We start from the raw sequence: 23,907 nt of genomic DNA, 5'->3' as shown, positions 1-23,907 counted from the left end.
TCACAATTATCATTTACTTTAGAAGGATACTTAATAGTTTGCTAAACACTTTTTCGTGCTTGATCTCACTTAAAATTTTCAACACTATAGGCAGGAGATATTGTCCCCAGTTTTCAGGTTAGGAAACTGAGGTCTTTAAAGGAGCCTAAGCTAATACATTGAACAGGAATAATAACAAATACAACAAAAGTCAAATACATCCCCACAGAAGATGAAGACTCAAAGGAAGACCATGGTTCTGTGCACATACTCCTTAGAGATTTTCTCCTTATCTTCTACTAGCACATGACTGTTTTTCTTCTGTCCCCATACCTCAGTCAGTGAGAGATGTGGGTCCTCCGGGGAACAGAGAACTAAGGATCGTGTTTCTACTTCAGCATAACTCTAGGGTTTTCTCCATGTTTCTATGGGGGAACTCCCAAGGGCCTGGAGCACCTGCGCATTACAATGTGGTTAGTAAGTGCCTTTATCTGACCCTATAAGGACCCTTAGCTACATCCTGGAGAATTCAGTTGGGTCCACTGTGTCTCTTTCAAATGTAGGAAATTGTCTATGGATTGTTATTTGAGAAAGACCAGGAAAAGTATCTCTCCACACCTCAAGGATAAACCCCTGAAGGCCAAGTGCTTCAATTCTTCCATTAGACTTTCTCCTTTAGGTTCAACACTGACCTCGCTGGAATTTTCTTTGAAATGTGAATATTCCAAGGAGCAAGTGCCTGAAGAGACATTCATGCTATGGTAAAAATAGTCTTGCCAGTGTGAGGGCCCTCCACAGTGAAGGATAGAGATAGAGGGGCTAAAAAGAGGTATGAGCAAGTTCGAATTCAAATTTCTACCTCAGAGTTTTGCCAAGACTTTAACTTGCAAAAAGTTATCTGTAATGTCCTAAATTCTCCTTTGACGAATTTCTACTTTCTCCCTTTTTATCACCGTCATAACGGCTAGCATCGTTATCATCATCACCTTCATAATCATTTACTGAGCACTTATCACAGTGTAGGTACTATGCAAGGCACCTTACTTGGATAGATCATTTAATCATGATAGCAACACTTTGAAGTAGGAACTATTATTAGCCCTGTCTTATAGATGAGGAAAATGAAGCCTAGTATATTTAACTTGCCCAAGGTAATGAAGCTAGTAAAAAATAAAATCTGAATTCAAATCCACAAGAAGCATTCCTAACCCTTTTCTCTTTTTTTCTATACTTGTGAGGCCAAATACCAATTGTCTTAATACACTCAGGAAAGCATTAAGAGATGAATCCATCAGCACACTGGGGAGCTGCTTGTTTGTTGTGCACTTATTGATTCGTACTCCAATTGCACATGATTTTTGTCACCTATTGAGAGGCTAGAAGGTTGTAATTAAACCCACATTAATATAGCTTTAAATTACATCAAACCGTCAATGGTGGATTGCTGCTCACAATTTAAATAACTTTTATGTAAGAATTCCCTGTCTTGTTTATACATAAGAAGAAAATGAGTTCTCTGACTTACGCACGCATTTTTTTTTTAACAAAAGAGAAAAAGAAGATAAAAATGAGATTAAATTATTGGCTTTATAATCAAAGTCTTTTTCTACATATTTAAAATGAAAAGTACTGGTTTTTAATTGGAATCTACTCTACCTTGGTTAGTTAATAACTAACAGAAAATAAAGCCAAATATAAAAGACCATTCATCTCTAAATACAAATGTTCCTTGGCATTTTCAGAAAAGACCTCAAATATATAAGTTGATGACTGAGATAAACACTGTAAAATAGGATAACATCTGTTTCTTAAAGCTTCTTTGAGGATCAGGGGTAAGATACGTCAAGTGCTTGCCACATTGGAAGAAGCAGAAGAATGTAGCATTTAAGAGAATGAAGTTGGGAGTGAGGCTGCTCAAATCTTGACTTTGCCATTTCCTACAATTTTTGTCCCTGATGAGTTGGTTAACATCTTTGAGCCTCCTGGTGGAACGGGAATGTTAAAGTTACACAGCTTCAACACAATGATGTAAGAAAAACACAGTAATGTAGTCCCCCATATGATGCCTGCATGCATGACGAAGGTAGCTATTATTACTTCTCTCATTAGGCGTTTAAAATGGTGGCTATTATAAAATTGTATTTATTATATGTTATGACGACACATTTCACTTTGTTGTTATCCATAGCATAATTTATAAATGTTATTAATATTAAGAAAGCAGTATGATATTTACTTGAAAAACATGGCTTAGAATTAAATTCAGGAATGATGACTATATAAAAGCTAGCGCCTCCATTTAAATCAAGTAGACCTATACCTCACATATCAGACATGCTGCATCCTTGGATTCACTAGCCTCCTTGGTTAGGCAGGGAGGTAGACTGGAAAGGGCGAACGGTGATGTGAAACCCAGGGTTACAACAGAAATGGTATTGCAAAATTAGGGATAAATGTCAAAAATAACGATTAGAAGAATTAGGCAAATTGAGTCAGCAGTTTATTCCATAGGCACAGAATCTAGGGCTGCAGCATTGTGTTGGAGAACTATGCAAGCCACACAAATATTGTTTTGACGAGTTTCAGTCCTTTTGATGACCTTAAGTCTGCACCAATGTGGTCCTAAACAATATGGATGTGTGGATTCCTCCACTTTTCATTTTACATAAATCCACAGGTACAAATTCAGTGCACTGTATATAGTAAAGAAAGAATGTACTAACATAATTTTTTAAAAGGAAAGGGAAAAAGGAGACCAAAGGTCAACTGGCAAAATACTGAAGTAGCAAAATAAGAATTACCTGTAGGCCGGGCGCGGTGGCTCACGCCTGTAATCCCAGCACTTTGGGAGGCCAAGGTGGGCGGATCACGAGGTCAGGAGATCAAGACCATCCTGGCTAACACGGTGAAACCGTCTCTACTAAAAATACAAAAAATTAGCCGGGCGTGGTGGCGGGCGCCTGTAGTCCCAGCTACTCGGGAGGCTGAGGCAGGAGAATGGCGTGAACCCGGGAGGCGGAGCTTGCAGTGAGCCGAGATCGCACCACTGCACTCCAGCCTGGGCGACAGAGTGAGACTCCATCTCAAAAAAAAAAAAAAAGAATTATCTGTGGAAAGACTATACCAACTTAGTTTTTCAGAGTAGTCTGAAAATGGGGTAAGTTTAATATATATATTTTGCCATTTCCAAATGATAGTTTAAGAAGTTTGTGGGACCTGTTTTATCACTGCGCTCTAGCCTGGGTGACAGAGTGAGGCTCCGTCTCAAAAAAAAAAAAAAAAAAAAAGAATTATCTGTGCAAGACAGGACTATACCAACTTAGTTTTTCAGAGTGGTCTGAAAATGGGGTAAGTTTAATATATATTTTGTCATTTCCAAATGATGGCTTAAGAGATTTTCTGGACCTATTTTATCATCAGGGAATAAATGAAAAAGACCACCAGAGTCAGGGCTATGTCCTAACTTTTCCGTTTTGACCTAAAAGATAGTGAAAAGTACCCTGACCTCGTTTAAGTAGAGATTAAGGATATGGGAGTTTTGCCTGCAAGTCTTTGAAAGTGGCTAAAGCTTTCCCCTCAAGGTTTGACTTTTATGTGTTATTAAGACTTTAAATCTAGTGTATCCATGAACCCTTCCTAAGGAAAGAACACGTAAATAAAGTGGATTTTTTCCCCAGGCTGTAAAATCCAAAAGTAGAAGATGACTTTAAAGGTAATACCAGTTCATGTGGGTAATCCATAGAAAATAATGTAAAATATGAGAAATTTTAAAGAATTTCTGGTGTGTGTGCCCAACTGCAGACAGGTGATATGCCCACAATTCTTCCTGAATACCACAGTTTACCATCAGCCTCTCCCATTCTCTACCTACTGCATCTCAAATTACACCCTTCTGAAAAAATCAATTTTATTCAGTGCTTTATATCTACACTTCCCTCTGTGTTCATACAAATTACACACATGCGCACTCACATACAAAACTGTACTTTTTATTTGTGCAAATATGGGACTCTATATATTATTTGAAATATGATTGAATAAATTATCTATATGTTTATTAAAAGGATAAATATTGGTTTTTCCATTTAGCAATTTTATCAAATACAAATAATAAAACTTACGTTTTCTCACTTAAGAATTTTATCAAATGCAGTGGTATATTTACCTGCAGGTCAATGCATATTAATTGAATTCTTTTTTTTTTTTTTTTTGAGACAATGTCTCACTTTGTCGTCCAGGATGACGTGCAGTGAAGTGACCACAGTTCACTGTAGCCTTGACCTCATGGGCTCAAGCGATCCTCCCACCTCAGTTTCAAAAGTAGCTGGGACTATAGGCATGCACCACAGTGCCTAATGTTTTAAATTTCTTTTCCTTTTTTACAATCTCACATTACATTTATTTGATCATAATGTGGACAAGAAAAATGTATTCCTATTCTTTTTGATACTAACAGTTTTACAGAATTTGTTTGCAGTTTCCGTCAAATAACACATAGCATATCTTTTTGATATAGAATCTCATACCCATTTAGATCCAGTACGTTCATTAGAATAATATAGCCTTCTGATTTTAAAAGCAATGATTGCTTATAGAAAAATGATATGCATCAGACATTTAGTCAGAAAAAGAAACATGAGAACATGTCTTTTATGTTTGATATCACTTAACTTACAGGATGATGTGAAAATAGTTTGGTTATAATTTTAACAAAACTAAAAGTCACTTCAACTAATGAAAAAAATCAAACACTGAAGAATCAAATATCTGCTGACTAAGCTGATATTCCTGTCAAAAGAAATGTCTTCTGTTGCACTAAATAGTAGAATTAGAAATGCAATATATGTTAAGGCATATTTTAATTAATATGCTCTAGAATTGCACAGTTTCCCTATGTTGACTAAGCTGGTCTTGAACTCCTGGGCTCAAGCAATCTTCCCATCTCAGCCTCCCAAAGAGCTGAGATTATAGGCATGAGCCACCACGCCTGGCTAATTCATTCTTTTTAATGGCAATATAATATTTCATAACATGATGAATCGTACTTTAATTATTTTCTTATAATGGACTTACTAGTAATTTCCAGTTCTTTTCACTACAGATGATGTTGCAATAAATATTCTTGAGAATATTGCTATTATCTGAATATTTATGCCTCCCCCCAAGTTCACATGTTGAAATATAGTTCCCAAAGTGATGGTCTTAGGAGGTGGGGTCTTTGGGAGATGATTAGCTCATAAATGTGGAGCCCTCATGAATGGGATTAGTGTTCTTACAAGGGACGGATGAGATCAGAGTTCTTCCCTTCTGCTATGAGAAGATACAGCAAGAAGGCTCCATCTGTGAACCAGAAAGTAGGCCCTCACTAAACAATGAATCTGATGGCACCTTGATCTTAGACTTTCCAGTATTCAGAACTATAAGAAATAAATTTCTGTTGTGTATAAGCTATCCAGTTTATGGTGTTTTGTTATAGCAACCCCCAAAACTAAGACACATATATCTTTACATGCATGTTTATTTCTACAGCATGGGGAAATTGCAGCTTAAATACACTGTCGAGTTTAAAGCTGCTGTCTATTGCTTTGTAAAACTTTCACAGAAACAGGATAAACTGGGATATTTTAAGTGCTCCGTCATTACCGGTTTACAATTTTTGCTGATTACTTGCAGTTTAACCAAGCACTATGAAAGGAACCAGTGAGGGAAACAGAGACAAACAGAAGAAATGTTCCGCCATCTATAAGAAATCACATTTCCTCTCATTGTCAATATCTCCCACAGAAAAAGATATCTCAGAGTGACTCCTCAAGCCATTCTGTGCACACAGAATGTATGTTCTTTCTCTCTGTTCACTACTAGCTTTTTCAGCAACTAGTACTCTCTCTCTCCTCATGTCTCTGGCTCAGCTCTTTTAAAACGTAGCTCAACCAACTAACTTATCTGACTTTTAAAATTTGCTTTGTCCATTATTCATGTTCTCTTCCACAAATGAGAGTCTAATTACTGAGGTACAAGCAAAAAGCACTTCCTCCTTGGAGCCTTAGCATCCTAGAAGATAGAGGGGAAGGACTGCAAATAATTTAAATGTAGTACCTTAGAAACCTTTATTCTATTTCACTCTTTCTCTCTCATACACATCTCCTGCACAGACACACACACCTCCTCAGGAGGGGGGAACTATAAAACAGTATTTCGCAGTGTGATAAATTCTTATGAATGAATAAAAATCTAGTGGAAGTTCAAAGAATGAGGTGAATCATTCAGTTTGGGATAGAGGAAAGAGGAGAAAAGGCTTCACTGAGGAGGTAACATTTAGTTGAGGTAAAAGACAAACATTTTTTTAGGCTTGGAAGGTGAGGACATTCCATACAGTGTGAATAGAAATAGCCAGGGCACTGAGGTAAAAGAGGCTTTTGAGTTTTGGAGGGATCTGGTATAGCTTAGAGTGGTGGTTCGCCAATTATAATGTGGATAAGAGTTATACACGGAGCTCATTTAAAATGCAGATTCATGGGCACCCATCTTCCCAATATTTTGATTTGGTGTCCAGAAATCTGTAATTTGAACAAGTTCATCCAGGTAACAAACACCTTTTTATATGCCAGTAGAGACTGTGTGAGGAGCAATGGCACAAAATCATGTTGCCACAGTATTGGAGTGAACACAAACTAGTATTTCAGATAAGTGAGAGTGTGAGACAATAAGAGATTATGTCAGAAAATGATGTCAGGTCTTTGAACTGGGTTTTGAGAGATAATAACTTGACAATGAAGCTATTATTTTCTTCCCTAAAAGCCACTACTTCACAGGAAATATTTATTGAATGACTGAATAAATGAATGTGGGCAGAATTCTGAGAAAGCAAACTGAAAGTTTCCAGAACTGTGAGGATTGCTTGCTCATCTAACTTGACTGTAAGGCAAACAGTTTGAGAATAGCCAGCTCTGAACCACTAATTCAAGCCTTCCAAAAGCTGTCTTTGTGTATGTAAAATTGATATACGCATGCATTTTCATTCAAGTCTACAAACAAGGTAAATGTAATTATCTTGTAGATCATCCTTGTAAACAATCATCACAGTTATGTAGCCACTGCCAGATACAAGCCCTTAGAGCTAAGATCTGGGAACACAGAACAGGCTCTTACATAATTTCCCGGCTAGTCAGTGTTAGGGCCTGTGATTAATGCTACATGACAGGCTTTGAACTTTCTATTCAGATAGGTTTGCTTGCCTTTTGGAGCTCCTAGCAAGACGAAACGTGTGACCTGCAGATTTCACTCTGAATAAGCATCATCCAGCCAACAACACTGACATGGCTCTGTGGCCCTGTGGGTAACCGTTGCTGTGCCTCACTCCTCTGCCCATACACAAATTGCAATAGGAGCGTCAGGGTGGTTTCACAGAAGTGGAATACAACTTCCTGAAGCCCAGTCGCTGAAGAAAGCCATGGCAAACAGGCTGGTGGGCTCTTCTGGGTGTAATCAGAAAAGCCCTAAGGGAGTGGCCAGAGAAAAGAAACTATAGTAGGGAAGAAAGGAGTTCTGCTCTCTACCCGCCGCCGTCTGTAACAGTCTGTAACAGCTTCGCAGCATCTTTCCCTCCCTGGAGCTCCCGCGGAGCAATTGAACACGCGCTTCCAGCATCCCAGTCCCGCCGAGGAGCTGTCCCAGTTCTGACCAACTTTCTGAGCTTGGCCAAGTCTTCCCGGCTCCTCCGCTCAGCTATGGGTCTCTCCACCCATCCCCTCATCCCCGCGAAGGTCCAGGTGAGGGGCCAGAGCCCAGCGGCAGCTCCTCCAAGCGTCCCCCTCCCCCATCTCCCAAGGGGGAGGTTTCTTTCCACAGTCCCTGCTCGTCTGCAAGCGGTGAGGTGAGACGACACTTGTCTAAGCGCCTGCAAAAATGCGTCCACACTCCCGCCTCCAAGCAGAGTGCCTCAATCTTGTCCCCACCACCTTGGAACGGCACCTTAGGAAGGGGCAGGATAGAAATCTCCGGCTTGAGGGTTGACTCTCCGGCTTGGAGCAGAACGGAACAGGGAGCACCCCATGCGACCTCTCCTCACCTGATGGCTCGCTGCCTGGCGCCCCTCCCTGTACGCACACACTGCTACTCACCAATTCCAGGGCTCGCAGGAAGGCAAGGGGCTCCTTCAGCACCCGGAAGGTGCCCGCAGAGGCCAGCTTTGGGGGAACGAGGCGAGAGAGAGAAAGCAAAGCGTGAGGAAGGGGCTGGGGGTGCCTCTCCCAAGCCGCGGCACCCCCCGCCCCCCGCCCCGCTCCCAGCCAGCCGCCCTGCCCAGTTCTGTCTCACCTGACTCACAGGGTCCATAGCTCGCCCTCGCTCGCTCTTCTCATCCACCAGTTCTTTTTAAAAAGGAAGTTCGCTTGGCACCACCGTCCTCAGGGCCAGAAGCCCCTTCGGGAGCAGCCAGAGGAGCGACACCTTGGAGCAGCCCGGCGAGGGCAGGGGGCCTCGGGGAGCCCACTCGCTAACGCTGGGCTCTGCGCTCCGGGAACCCAGAGCGTCGGGGAGGCGAGGCGAGGCGAGTCAGCGAGGGGTGGGCAGGGAAGAGCTGGGGCAGGGTAGAGACAACAGGGGAGGGGGAAACCCATGCAGCCAGGAGAAGGCTGTCATTGGCCAGCGGCGCGCCAGAGGGGAGGGCGAGGAGGTGGGCGAGGCAGGGCCCACAGGCATTGGTGCAGGCTCAGCCGTGCGCCCGGTGCCCTCTGGCTCCGGGGAAACTTTAGGTCTGTTGGTTTGGGAAAGCGGGCTTGGCACGATCAGCAAAACAGCTGTCCACCTGAAGAAGGGGTTCCAGGTAGGAGGAAGACACCCACACCTTACATGGGACGTCTGTGTGAGTTCTGATGACTTCCGAACAGGAAAATAATAATAATGATAAATACCTAAAAATAAAAAATAACTATTTGTTGACTCTTTCATTCCTTCGAGCCTTTATAGAGCATCCTTCCTGTGGGCAGGCAGTGCTTAGGTGCTGGAGTACATCAAAAAAACAGGATAAGCATTGCCACTTCCCCCAGGGGAATCAGAAGGGGAAGCAAAACTTGCAATGTGGTCTGGACAGTGATGCAGAGCAGAGCACAGGGGCCATGGGCACAGGGCAGGGGATCCATCTTGGCCTGTGGATGCCAGGGCAGAGGACCAGGACAGAGGAAACTGCCTAGAGAGAAGAGATGGAAACAAATTAATCTTGAATGTGGGACCATGTGCCAGTGGAAAACAGATTTAGCAAGGATGAACTGGCCAAGGTGAAACATCTCATGAAAGTCTAAACAGGGAATGAAATTTAGGTACCTTTCAAACTCATTTTATTTCTGCTGAGATCTTTTGCCTGAGATCTGACCCCCAAATGAACTTCCCCACCAGACTTTTAACTGTGGGTCTCTCCTCCAAAGTTAGACTCTTTTCTTGAAACTTAGTGAAAGGTGGTTCATGTTGTTTCCTCTTAGTGGGCTAATCTTGCTGATTATAATAAAAACAACAACAACCGAACAACTGAGTTCTTTCTATGAGCTGAAAACTGTGCTAAGGGCTTTACAAACATTACTTCATTAAATATTTACAAACCCCCATAAGTTAATAATACTATTATTCCCATTTTAGAGATGAGGAAATTGAGGCCCATGGAAGGAAAGTGGCCTGCCCAAGGTTGCCCAGCGAGCAGGTAGTGAAGTCAGAATTGATTTTTTTTAAATCAGAAAAAGAAAAGAAGAAGAAGGGGAAAAAGGAAGAGGAAGAGGAGGAAGAAGAAGAGAAGGAGGAGAGAGAGGAGAGTTCTTAGCTACTACCTCAAGTAGTGATATGTCTTCTTCCTTCTCACTCCCTTTGGACTGGATTCCATTTATGAGTGGTCTCCCAGCAACACAGATAGTCCATCTGTTTACTACAAAGATTTGCCAAAAAGGTTTGGAGTTCGTGTGTGTGTGTGTGTGTGTGTGTGTGTGTGTGTGTGTGTTGGGGGACAGGTATTTGATATGTAGAAGTAGATGAGAAATACAGAAATCAGTAATTTGCTGTTGGGGAGGGGGAGGCAGCTTCTAGTGTAAATGCCCCCTGCTAGTGAATTTTGCTACAGAAAAACTAGAAATGTAGTTAGTAGGAACTCCAATGGACTGTTTGCACCATCTGCAGTCAGGCAGTTTTGTTCCTACTGCTCTTCCTACATGCAGATAGAGCCTGAAACAATTAGAAACAGTTGTTTCAAAAATAAGCCATTATGCAACTATGGGGGAAGGGTGGGGGGAGAACTAACACTATCAATTACTTAGTGTGTACCATACCATGTATGTATATGATCTTATGGGGGAAGTTACTTAACCTCTTCAAGACCTCAGTTTGTTTCTTTGTTTTAATCTGTAAAATGGAGCCAAAATACCTATCTTAACTGTTTTTTATGAGAACCCAGTGAGATTTTGCAGATAGCATATCTAGGGCAGTCTGCATTTCACAATCCCTCAGCATGTGTAAGTTACAGATCACTTCTACAGAAGCAAAGGTGAAGACTCAGAGGTCCTATTAGAGGCAGGGTAGATTGTAGCAATGTCCTGCCGCCCTTTGCAATGCCCCTCCCCATCTACATATCCTTGCCTTTTGAACCCAGTGGTAGCCATGTGAATTGTTTTGACCAATAAAATATGGGCATTTTGTTGGTAATGTGTGCATTTCTGGGCAGAAGTTTTAAGAACCACCAAGTGATTTGCCAACTTATTTCCTTCTACCATGATGAATATGATTTCTACATAGAGGTTACTCTGACAACTTGGGTCCTAGTGTAAGGATGACATAGGCAGTGCTGCAACCAGACCTTGATGGACATGAAACTGAGCAAAAAAAAAAAAAATGCATTTTGGGGTGTAAACAACTGAAAAATTTAGGTCTTTTGTTACTGTGGCACAACATAACCTAAGCTGACTGACAACACAGCTAGTAAAGTAGCTGAACCAAAATTCCACCCTAGGTTCCTATGATCTCATGGTCCTTGTATTCATCCTCTTTGCATGGTAGTCAACTGGCTTACAGGGTACAAGATCTCCTCCATGTATTTAATAATGGTAATTATTATTGTAATAGCTATTACTGGTTGAGTTCCTGCTACCTGCCAGGCATTGTGCTAAGTGCTTTACATACATCATTTAAGTATAATAATAATTTCCTCTTTTCCAGCCTTAGAATGGCTACGTAACTTGCCTAAGGTCATCTACATATTTATATCTCTTTATACAGCGAGAGAGACTTATTTAAAATATTGCTTACTTGCAGATCATTTGAGTTGAAAACTTGGCACAGAGGAAGTGAGATTACTGAGCCTATTCCCTCAGGTCTCTCTTCCCACCCAGTGTTCCTTCTGCCTAATATGGTGGCATATTTTTTTCCATTTCTCCAAACACCATGTGAAGGAAGTCAAAATTGTGGCAAATGGCAGTGTAATAGCTAGGCAACAATTGCACATTGTCAGAGGATGCTTTTCCCATTCCAGAAATGTATGAGCTTCCAACAGCTGCATCACCAAAATAACCCAGAGTTTCGTATCACATTTGCAATGTTAAATATTTTGTAGACTTTGGGTTAGAACCTCTGTATTCAGACCTGGAAATAACATTGGGTTCCCTAAAGAACTAGGTTGGGGGAGATAGGACAGATGATATAAACACTGCCACAATATTACTATTAGTGGCTAAGAGTGACCCATTCTCTTTTGCCCCAAGGTGATGAAAAGTAATTTCCCTCTTCCTATAATGAATCTATCACAATAGATGAAGGATAAAGTTAACTTTGGTGGGCATAAATGATCCATTTTGATGGCCTGTATTGATTACGTAAATCAAATAATTTCCAAATTATCTTTTGTTTTGGGCCAGGCAACCATAGCTATGAATACTTCCTTTGATATGCAAGGCAATCCATTTATTTACTGCAGTCGTCTGGTTCTCAATAGAGGGTGATTTCGACCCTTCCCTCCACTGGAAAACATGTAACAATGTTTGGAGACGTTTTGATTGTCACAACGAAGTGGGGGAGGGGGCAGCGGATGACACTACTGGCTTCCAGAGGGCAGAAGCAAGAGATGCTGCTCAATATCCTACAATTCAGAGAACAGTTATTCAAAACAAAGAATTATCTGGAAAATGTCAATGGCGAAAGGTTGAGAAACTTCAGCAAGTAAGGGCTGAATGCCTATCGTGCCCTGGTACTGTTCTAGGTACTGTAAACAGCTTGCCAAGGTTCCTGCCTTCACAAAGCTTACACTATAGTAAGAAATACATTCAGCCCAATTTAGTAAAGCTCAACATTTGCTAAATCAGCAAATGAAAATCAAGTTACAAAACCAACCATTTTGAATCTCAAAGAGGGTTAATCTTGAGTCAAACTATACAAACCAAAGTACCACGCTATAATAGAAGAACTTGCATTATTCAGGCAAATTAAATCTTGTTCTCATAGGAAAATATACCAGGGTTTCATATTCCTATGTCTCTTGTGACAAAGAGAAAAAACTAATTTAAAACTTTATCTGCAGCAACTTAATACAAGAGGAAACACTACCCATATGTTTTGAAATCTAAAATAATGGAAAAGAGTGGAAGTCTGTCAAAATGTTGTATATCTAACTCTCTGCTCACGCTGCTAACCTGAAATGTCCAAATCTTTCCTTAAGTAAGTAAATATGAAAGCAAAGGCCAATAGCATGCCTGTGCATTTATTTGTTTGTGTGTTTGATTTTGCATAGGGCCACTGGTACACAGGACAGGAGATCATGTGGAAATATTTTAAAAAACTCTAATTTTAGAGTAAGTATAGTATTATCTCTCAATCCAAAGATGAAATAAAACATTTTTACTTTCTTATGCTCCTGTGTCTTAAATGGATGCAAAAAAAAATGCAAGAATATGTATACATGTTCGTTTGGTTTAAAACTTCATCACATCATAAGATTTCATAGGCTTCTTATGAAAATCTTAGTATTCAAATAGGATCATTCTTAATTAACAAATATAACTGATATAAAAATTCATATATGGAGCCAGGCGCGGTGGCTCACGCCTGTAATCCCAACACTTTGGGAGGCCGAGGTGGGTGGATCACAAGGTCAGGAGATCGAGACCATCCTGGCTAACACGGTGAAACCCCATCTCTACTAAAAATACAAAAAATTAGCCGGGCATGGTGGCGGGCGCCTGTAGTCCCAGCTACTCAGGAGGCTGAGGCAGGAGAATGGTGTGAACCTGGGAGGCAGAGCTTGCAGTGAGCCGAGATCGCGCCACTGCACTCCAGCCTGGGCGACTGAGCAAGAATCTGTCTCAAAAAAAAAAAAAAAAAAATTCATATATGGATGGTCAATGTGAACTTAAATTATTAAATGCTTTTACTATTTCTATTTTCATATTTGTTCCAAATGAAATAGATTTTTGTTAATTATGTTAGGCTTGAATACATGCAAATTAGAGGACCAAAACTAACACAAAAGGATTGAATCCATTGACCCCAGAGAATAATAATAGCAACAGTAATTATAATAAGGGCTCTAATAATACATTAAGTATTAATATTAAGTAGATGCTAATAAGGGTTCTAATAATACATTAAGTATTAATATTAAGTAGATGCTGGACAGAATGCTATGTGCCACTATAGGCATAAATTCTTTCTTTCCTCATCAACCTTATAAGTATCTACTACTGTTGCTTCCATTATGCAGATAAGAAAAGAGTTCAAAGAGATTAAAAATCTCAACTAAGGTCTTATAGAGAGTAAACAGCAGAGTCAGGATTTTCCTTCTACTCTCATAACTTTCCAAGAAAAAGATGATTTGCAGTTTTCATTGCAATTTTGAAAATGTCACAAGCTTTAGGCAAAAATATTTTTCTTGCTGAAACATAAACAAAATTTCTCTGGAGAACTGAAGTAAAGATGGGCACCATTTTCTATGACTACTGCTAGTATTCCAGGGACGTACTAGAACACAATTAGAAAAAAATCTCTTCCCCCTTCTCAAAGGCTCAATCATTGTAATTTTTATCTTTCATCATTAACTGTGTATTTCCAAAATGCTCATCATTTTTGACATTCTCCTGGGATCACTCCCATATTTTCACAGATTCATGAAGCACAACATCTTTGAGTTCGTTTCACATTGTTACCAAAACACCAGAGGTTTGGTCCAGGTCCTGCTGCTTGCCACACCAAAAGCCCGTCACTGAGAGAATGAGTATGCCAAGGAAGAAGGCTTTAATCTGGTGCTGCAGCCAAAGAGATGTGAGATTAGTCTCAAATCCATCTCCCTGACCATTTATATAGCAGGGAAGAAACAAAGCTACGTGTGGGAAAACAGGAACTAGGGAGGGATAAGGACTGAGGAATGAAGGGTATGGCATTTCATTGTCTGGATGCAGTGATCTGGTGAGTTTCAATTCTTTGGTACTTTTTTTGAGAGGCCTGAGGTGATTTCCTGAGGAAGGAACCTAGATAAAACAAATGTTACTTTCAAGTTTTAAGACCACAAGGGACAATTTCTATGTTTATCCCAAAAAAATGCCTATGGAACGATTGGGTCAGTTTTAACACCACACACTGCAATTTTTGAGTGATGTAAACAAAGCCCAAAGAATGGGCCTCCATTCTTGCCTAGTCTTCATCCCAAGGAAAGAGTCTCCATAAAGGTATTGACACAAGTTCGAGTCAGTTCAACTGAGTTCATCATATCCTGGCTCTATCATTTCCTAGTTGTATGACCTTGGGAAGTCACCACCCTCTTGTCGTTCAGTTTCCTTATCTGTAAAATGGAGGTAATAATTTTTATCACCCCCATCACTTAGCAAGAAGGAATAAATGAATTAATACAGTAAGACACCCAGAAGAATATCTGGCAGCGGATGAGTTAATGTAGACATCTACTAAAAGTCTAAGAAATATGACCAACAGCAATGGAAAGGAGATGGTCTATGATATTAACACCCTGTGTGGTTATCACACACCACTGCTCACAACATATACATTTAAGAAGTCATTTATTGTCTTTTCTTTCCTTCTTTCAAAATTCTCATTTCTTCCTTTTCCCCCAATTCTCTTTTCTTCCTTTCTCTTTGAACCCCTAGGCTGTCAGTTGATGTGGGAATTTTCCTTGGAGGTTAGCAAGAATATTTGGTCATTCAAAACATTCTTTTGGGGGATGTATAGATACACATACACGTACATTATTGGAGAATCCTAAAACTATAGATTAAATATATTAATATATGTAGATGCTATATAAATGAAATACATATAATCCTAAGATTATATAATACAGCAGATTTTTTATTTCCCTGATGGCTATAAGTTGAGCTTTGGCAGAGTTTTTTAAAAACTCATTTTTCTTAAAATGAGTTTTGCTTAGCAACATGTACAATCTCTAATAGTTTTACTTCTGTTTTAGGGAAGAGATATTTATATAGGTAAAACATATAGATGATGAAGATAGGAAAGATCAATGGATTCTACCATATACTTAATAAAAGTATGTAATACAAAGTGTACTGCATGCATTCACTTTATTATATTCTCCAGTCTTTAGACCTTGCACTTCAATATGACAAAATAGCTTTTGCATCTGCTCTGAATGTGGTAAAAGAAAACCTTACCCTGCTCAGCAATTAAAAGGATAATTTCCTTGTTCCTTCCTAAACTAAACCTTTAAGAAAAGTAAAATGCACATTAATTTAAATATTAAGATAATAGAAAATGGACTCCTTTGGCACTCAAGGTTATAATCTCTGCCTGCCTAAGTTCTTTCACATAGCTGGGCTAACATGTGAGGATACTGGCCAATCCACTCACACAAAGAGAAGCAGCATGAATCCAATACCTAAAATTAGGTTTTTACTAAATTATATTGCACTGCAGTTTTACACCTGCTTGGCAAATAGTACCCAGAAGAAAGGTAAAATTACATAGTTTCTTTGCCAGAAATAGAAAACAGATTAAAATGATAAACACTTAAAAAGAAGGAAGGAAGGAAAGAAGGAAGGAAGGAAGGAAGGAAGAAAGGAAGGAAGGAAGGAAGGAAGGAAGGAAGGAAGGAAGGAAGGAAGGAAGGAAGGAAGGAAGGAAGGAAGGGAAGGAAAAGAGAATTTTTATCTCTAAATCGTGGTCAACAGATATTATCAACAGTCTCATTGTAAGTTACTTTTATTCACAATTTACTACATGCCAGGCACTGTGATAATCTCTTTATAACACTATGAAGTAGTTATTATTATCTACATCTTATACATAATGGAACTGAAGCATAGATAAGTTAAATTACTGGCCCACATTCATACAACTAAAAACCAAGGCAAGTTTGAAGTCAGTATTTCTCAAGAATTTGAACAAATTTTATACCTTCTAATTGTATAAGGTATGAAATATACATCTCTCAGATCACAACTGGAATCTGAAGATATTGATGAGACTTTCATTTAGCTACCAGTCAGTCCCAACTGCCTAATTAAATATTAGAGAACTGGTTCACCCACATTCTCAATCAGCGTTATGTCCCTTGGTTTGATTTATTTTAATCTTATGACTGATGATTTTTGCAAAATCATTTGATCTTAAGAAAAATTTTCAAAATATCTTAAGGAGTTATTGTTTTATCTTAGTGCTATTCTCTCTTCCTGATAGCTGGGGAGAAAGAGCAGCCACCTTGGAGCCAAAGATGAAAGTCATGTCTGGAGGTTCATAGGTTTATCTGACACTGTATTTGTAATAAGGTAGTACTTTGTTCATGCTATTATGTTTTGGGATTGGTTTTTTGGTTCTGAGAGTACTTTAGACTGTCCCCTAATACAAAGCCCCTCAATGCTCAGTTCAAATGGCATCTGCTTTGTAAAGGCATCCAGATTTCTACCTCTTTTAGTCATTTTTATCCTATGCTCTTTGTATTTGAAAATATTATTTTAGCATTTATAATCCTCTGGTTTTACTATGGTTATCTTAATTTAGTGTCCTTTTCTAACCTTAGAAGTCTTACCTAATGCTCTAGACTAAATTAGGTACCTCCAACTCCCTTAAGAAATCTGGCACATAATAGGCACAGAGAAAATGTTTCTTGAATGAATATATGATCTCCAGAAAATATGGATTACTCATATTTGTAGCCCATTAGTTGCTAAGCTCAGTGTCTGGCACATATTAGGTGACCGATAAAAGTAGAATGCAACAAACTCAGTTTGAATAAGATGACATTGGATGAAATGCAATATGGAGTGCTTAGAATATCAGTTCTGTGTAGAGCAAGTAGGTAGATATCTGTGGTACAGAATGTCCTTACAAAGGCTTATCTAGCAGTGTTTCTATGAGCAAATATTTTTAAATTCCTTTTCATCTGAGACACAATTGTTGGTAATAACAATAATCACATTAAAAGAACCAAAGAGGAGTGGTTGTTACATAAATTCTAGGATTGGTCTTCATTTCTTTTTTTTTTTTTTTTTTTTTTGAGATGGAGTCTCACTCTGTCACCCAGGGTGGAGTGCAGTGGCTCACTGCAACCTCCACCTCCTGGGTTCAAGTGATTCTCCTGCCTCAGCTCCCAAGTAGCTGGGATTATAGGCGCCCGCCACCATGCCAAGCTAATTTTTGTATTTTTAGTAGAGATAGGGTTTCACCATGTTGGCCAGGTTGATCTTGAACTCCTGACCTCTAGTGATCCACCCACGTCGGCCTCCCAAAGTGCTGAAATTACAAGCGTGAGCTGCTGCACTCAGCCTGGTCTTCATTTCTCAAAAGCAGTTGTGCACATATGTGTTTCAACTTGAACTCCCACACCCACCTTTCCATGGTCAAGTATTTGTGAGAATAATTTTTTATTCATAAGCAAATTATATACTTATATTATTAGGAAAATAGAATTTATGCCTATATCATAATTGAGGGAATAAATATGAGGGATATTTAAATATATAATGGTTTCTCAGTGGTCTTAGTATTAAAATTATAACAAAAGTCTCTTCACAAGTATTTCATGTGAGTAAAATTACCTAAAAATTGAAATAAATTTCTAGCATTGACACAGTGCAAAAATTTCAAAAGGTAGTACAATTGGAAAATTCACTTTCAGTGCCAAATAATTCCATAAACTCCCTTGTAATAAAATGTCTGATATTAAGTTTTCTAAATTTTCAAACTAAAGTTGATCCTTGAGAAACATGGGTTTGAACTATGTGAGTTAATGTATATGTGGATTTTCTTCCATCTCCACCACCCCTGAGACAGCAAGATCAACCCCTCCTCTTCCTCCTCCTCCTTCAGCTTACTCAACATGAAGACAAGGATGAAGACCTTTATGATGATCCACTTCTTAAAGTATAGTAAATATATTTTGCTTCTTTGTGATTTTCTTAATAATATTTTCCTGTCTCTAGCTTACTTCGTTGTAAGAATAGAGCGTGTTATATATTTAACATACAAATTTGTGTTAACGGATTGTTTATGCTGTCGATAAGGCTTCCAGTCAACAGCAGGCTATTAGTAGTTGTGTTTCTGGGAGTCAAAAGTCATACATGAGTTTTTGTGGGGGGTCAGCGCTACTAACCCACATGTTATTCAAGGGTCAATTGTTTTCCATATTTTCTATAAATATTTAAATAGAAACAGAAGTTATCACAATTAAACACATATGCTGTACGTGTCAACAATGGATCAAGTGATTTGATCATCTATCCACAACTTAACATAATGATTTCTTCAGTGTCACCCAGGCCTTTCCTTTTGCTGTCTAGATGGCATGTTATCAATGAATCTTTAATAAAGGCTGTCTTTGGGGACTTCCCCTCTCACTTATGCCTTGGCACATAGAATCATAAGTTAAATTCTGTGCTCATTTTGCTTGCTTTTTTCCATTAAGAGTGCTTATTCCACAGCGTGAAACAATGCATATTCAAGTGACAGGAAATCTGAATTTGTGAAACCATGTCTGAAGTTATGAACTGTTTTATAATATTTTTTATTTTTGCTGAAATTAGTGATACTGAACAAGTTGCTTTTTTGTTTCAGACCTCCATAATTCTTTTAAAATTTATTTAGTAGGTGGCTGGTGGAGGGAAGTTTCCTCAGGCTCCTGAAAGAAACCTCAGGCATGACTCTTGATTACTGTCTTAATAAAAAGGTGTACGGTCATTTAAAATGATCGTGAATCTAAAATTTGTAATTCCCAGTCCTATATAATAATAACAATTGCAAAACTGATTGAAAGTTAAATCTTCCCCTATCCTGCAGCCGGGGCCTAATGGAGGTGAGAAGCCTGCACATAGTAGAAGATGCTGGGATTTGCTTCTTCCTCTCCTGGTTTCTCTTCCTCTCTCTCTTAACTAACAGCTTTCTGATAGGAATAAAGAAGGGGTGGTGGAGCAGGAGGGCCCTTAGTTGATTGACACTGTTGTAAATTGGCTCCATTCTTTCCCATCCTAAAAGATTTTCTCTTATTCAGAAAGATTCTCTCAACTTCCACTATTGGGGACCACTTACCTGCCCCTCTTTGACTTCAGCAAAGGTGACTCTGCTTCACGGGTCACTTACTCCTTCTGCAGCTGGAAGTCCCCTCAGGTTCCCCTCTTTTGAGGTCCTATTGACACTCTAGGAAAACCCTTTAAGGCAGAACCTAAGAGGATCCAAGATGGTTCTTTGACATGTGGCCCATGGTGGTTGGTGGGAAAAACTCATGTATCCTTTTCCCCAACAAACTGAGACAGCAAGTCACTCAGACTTTCCAACTCTCCTTTGATTAGTCCACCATTAGTTAACCTGATATATTTTCAAGTATCAGCTCACTTTTTCCAACTTTTGAGGACACACATTGAGCTCCACTTTCATGCCTATAAGTTCTCAACGAGCCCAGTGCACTTCTATAACTTTGCACATCAGTTCTTACAGCATCCAAGAAAAGCCCAGGGCCACATTATGACTTTCATAAGGCCTATCTCCACAAAATTATATTAACAGTTGCATTTTTTGACTGTATTGGTATAAAGATGAATATAACCTAAGCTGATTACATTCATTTTTTTTTTCCTTTAGACTTACAAAATAAAAATATCTTCACAATTCCCTAAGAGTACCATGGACTCTAGGCACCGTGGCTACTGGGTCTAGTGGGGAAGCCAGCACTGAGTGAGCCTCCATAAATATAACCAGTATGTTGACAAGTGAGACACATGCGGATGCTACAACAACACTTCTTTATTTTTGTTTTATTCCGTTAATAATGTATTGAGCATCTACAAGATACTAGACACTATAATACTAAATACAACAAACACCTGAGTTTTCAACATTTGAATGTTCTAAGTCAAATAGGCAATGTAACAGTGGTGAAAATAGTAACAGGGCAATGGTGCTAAAAAAAATAGAAAAAGAAATCAGAAATAATTAAACTAGTTTATAACTTCTCTTTCCCGGGCCAACTTCTAGTTAGGGAACATGGGCACACTCGGTTTGGTAAGGGATAGCCATGTTTTCCCTTTCACATCAGCAATGAGTATTACTTTGTTCACTTGGATTGGGAGTTACCTGGTTTGGATCTTTGCAGCATCTGTGAACTTTGGCCAGGTTTGCTAGAGTCTGTGTTTCTAGAATCAATTTTTTCACTTGTAGAAAAAGTTAGGAGAGATGATGTTTAATACTCTTCCTGCTCTATAGCAAATAAGGGAAGTGAGGTAAAATGCAATATTAAATATTGATGCATCCACTTTAAATCCATTAAGTGGACGTGGACTATATGCCTAAATATCATTTCTTAAATGAAAAATCTCATTCATTCAATAATGGTTTATTGAATGTCTACTCAACATAAACACTTCACTAGGTATTAGGATAACAGTTGTGATGTTCACAGCCTACATGGAATGTGAAAGTCTAGTGATTAATAAATTTTCCTGCTTCCCACATTTTAGTGTATGGAACATTATGAAAGCATATATTTTTATTACTAGAAAATAAAACTTGTCCTTACATTGTTTCTTAAAGCTAAGGAAGGAGGAAAGGTTTTGTTTGGTTTTGTTAATGTATATCTTTTGTTAAAGGTCATACATTTCAAACTTAAAGAATGCCATTGGCTGGGGTCAGTGGCTCACGCCTGTGATCCCAACACTTTGGGAAGCTGAGGCAGGTGGATCACTTGAGGTCAGGAGTTCGAGACCAACCTGGCCAACATGGTGAAACCCCGTCTCTACTAAAAATACAAAAATTAGCCAGGCATGGTGGCAGGTGCCTGTGATAGCCACTCAGGAGGCTGAGGCAGAAGAATCACTTGAACCTGGGAGGTGGAGGTTGCAGTGAGCCAAGATTGCACCACTACCTCCAGCCTGGGCCACAGATTGAGACTCCATCTCAGGGGGAAAAAAAAAAAAAAAGAATGTCATTAGAAACCAAATTGCCACTAATACTGTATACTTAAAAACACATTTAAATTATTTCTATAGTTTTGAAAGACTCATATATCTTCCTTCTTGGAAGAAATTTGTTCAATCAACAAGCCAGTAATGTGCCTGCAAGCTACAGAATTTTAAACCGTTTTATAGTTTCTTTTAGAGAGCAAGGGCTATTCTGATAGGGTAGAACTGAGTGATGTGGTTTGGCTGTGTCTCCACCTAAATCTCATCTTAATCCCCATAATCCCCACGTGTCAAGGGCGGGACCAGATGGAAGTAATTGAATTGTGGTGGCAGTTTCCCCCATGCTGTTCTTGTGATAGTGAGTCTCAGGAGATCTGACTGTCTTATAAGCTTCTGGAATTTCCCCTGCTTGCACTCACTCCGTCCTTCCACCCTATGAAGAAGGTGCCTGCTTCTCCTTTGCCTTCCGCTATGATTGTAAGTTTCCTGAGGCCTTCACAGCCATGCAGAACTGTGAGTCAATTGAACCTCTTTGCTTTATAAATACCCAGTCTCGGGTATTTCTTCATAGCAGTGTGAGAACTAACTAATATACTGAACTTCTGTTGAATGTCAGACTACCACTTACATCATGAAAAACAAAAATATTAGGCCCTATTTAACATTTAGTTCTGGAGACACAATTTTAAAAATACACACTTATGCCTGCTATGCGCTGGTAGTTGTTGTTTCCGTTTATAATAAAATTGCCCTTCTTATAGAGCACTTTCTCTCTTAAAAGCTCAAGGAGTTTCTCTGCATGCTTAATGGATATGTGCATCTCTATTTGAAATGATTTTTTACAAACAGGCTTGTAAGAGTGGCTTTCAGGTATATTATTGTTTCGCTTAAATTCAGGCATCTTATTGATCACTGGTCGGCTAATCTTTCCACTATTTCTTTGGCAGATTACTGAGCTCCTTCACTTTTTTTGTCTACCCAATACCAGATAAAGTCCCTACCTATATTTTTCTCAATGTATGGAACCCTTGGGCTCTTTACCCTCAAGCAACAAATCCATGCTATACATTCTGAACTATGGGGAGTTTTATACATACTAATCACAAGAAGACATAGAACAGCAGAGTCACTGGAGCTTGGGGTTTGTGGAGACAGAAAGGCCTGGACTTAGGCCTTAGATGACATATAAGAGCTGTGTGACTTTGGGTAAATTACTTAGTCCCTCTTTGTGTCAGTTCCCTTGTTTGTAACATTGGGATGTATTAATAGCCAGTATATCTCTTGTGGTTGTTTAAAGATGTGGCAGTTTTGAAACATAGCCCCCAAATTATATGACACTTCCCATCAGGAAGTGGAGCTGATTTATCTCACTGTTTAATCTGGGCTCTGTGACTACTTCACCAATGGAATGTTTTGCATCAGTTTCTGAGCTCTTGAGAAATGGCAGCTCCCATTTGCTATATCAAAAGATGCTTTTTCTAGGAACCCCACTACACAGCCATGGTAAGAAAAAGTCCTAGATGCTCATGGTGAAACCCACAGGAAAAGTATCTGGGGCCCTTGCCCTCAGCTGCGGCCAAGCTCCTGGCTGGCAGTCAGCACCAACTCACCAACCTTGGAAGTGTGACATCTTGGAAATGGATCCTCTATCCTTGGTAAAGCTGCCCCAACTGACACCATGTGGAACAGACGTGAACCTCCTCTGTTGATTGCTGCCCAAAATTCATGAGCTAAATAAATGACTGTTGTTTTGTTCAGTCACTAAGTTTTAGAGCTGTTCATTATGCAGCAATTTTAATTGGCATAAAGATTAAATGAGATAACCTATGTAAAGTGCTCACACAATTCCAGTACACAGTAAGCACTTAAAAAAGTATCATCTGGCAGGGAAAACCATGAAAAGGACATTACACTTTGGAGAATGTGAAGGCTGAAAGAATCTTCGAGATCATCTAGGTGAGAGATGACCAACTGGTGGTCCAAGTGGCTGACAGATGTATTTTGCTTGGCTCATACAGTGTTTTCCAAAAAAATTGAACAAACATTTATAAATATGGATACATCTCATGAAAATTCAGACTTCCAGCTTCTCCCCTTAAAAAGGACTGCATATTTGGCAATACTTAGTCCATGTTCCCATCAGGAGCTGCAGCTATGTAAGGCTGCCCTCTTCATGCAAAACACATTCACTCAAGTTTACTCCATCTCCAGACTAACACATTCAGAGGTAGCCAATCCTTCAACTTGTATTTATTGTCTGGCCACTAGCATTTGACTTTTCAATCTCTTCTCTTATCCAATTTTAGTAGTATGCAAATAAACAAATGGAGACCCAGAGAAATGAGAAGGCGTATTGCAGGCAAATCTGCCTTGGGTCAGATTTTCTGACTGTGAGCCCAACATAAGTGTTACCATTGGAGTTATGGTGGTCTCTAACTCAGCTAGGCAATGCATATCATTTGTAGTGAACCTTGTGTCTGTGCTTCCCTGGATATACTTGGACCTACTTGGCTCTGGACTTTGGCTGCTTGGCCACTGTCTCCATACATTG

The 23,907-nt window shown here is 39.4% G+C and overlaps 1 protein-coding gene across 1 annotated transcript in view; it reads right to left on the bottom strand.

Moving 5' to 3' along the window:
• The window catches only part of SYNPR (synaptoporin), a 331,134-nt gene extending 322,565 nt beyond the window's left edge, over window positions 1-8,569 (bottom strand). Inside the window, exons 1-2 of the mRNA XM_028843151.2 lie at window positions 8,296-8,569; window positions 8,100-8,165 (exon numbers count right to left, since the gene is read on the bottom strand). Coding sequence (XP_028698984.1) covers window positions 8,100-8,165; window positions 8,296-8,313 — 84 coding nt within the window. The 5' untranslated portion in view covers window positions 8,314-8,569. The remainder of the gene's footprint in view (window positions 1-8,099; window positions 8,166-8,295) is intronic.
• Between the last annotated feature and the right edge of the window lie 15,338 nt (window positions 8,570-23,907).

Source organism: Macaca mulatta, chromosome 2 (assembly GCF_049350105.2).
Source record: "Macaca mulatta isolate MMU2019108-1 chromosome 2, T2T-MMU8v2.0, whole genome shotgun sequence".
In the NCBI taxonomy this organism is placed as follows: Eukaryota; Metazoa; Chordata; class Mammalia; order Primates; family Cercopithecidae; genus Macaca; species Macaca mulatta.
Note: the sequence above shows the minus strand (reverse complement) of the source record. Positions and strands in the feature narration are given on the sequence as shown.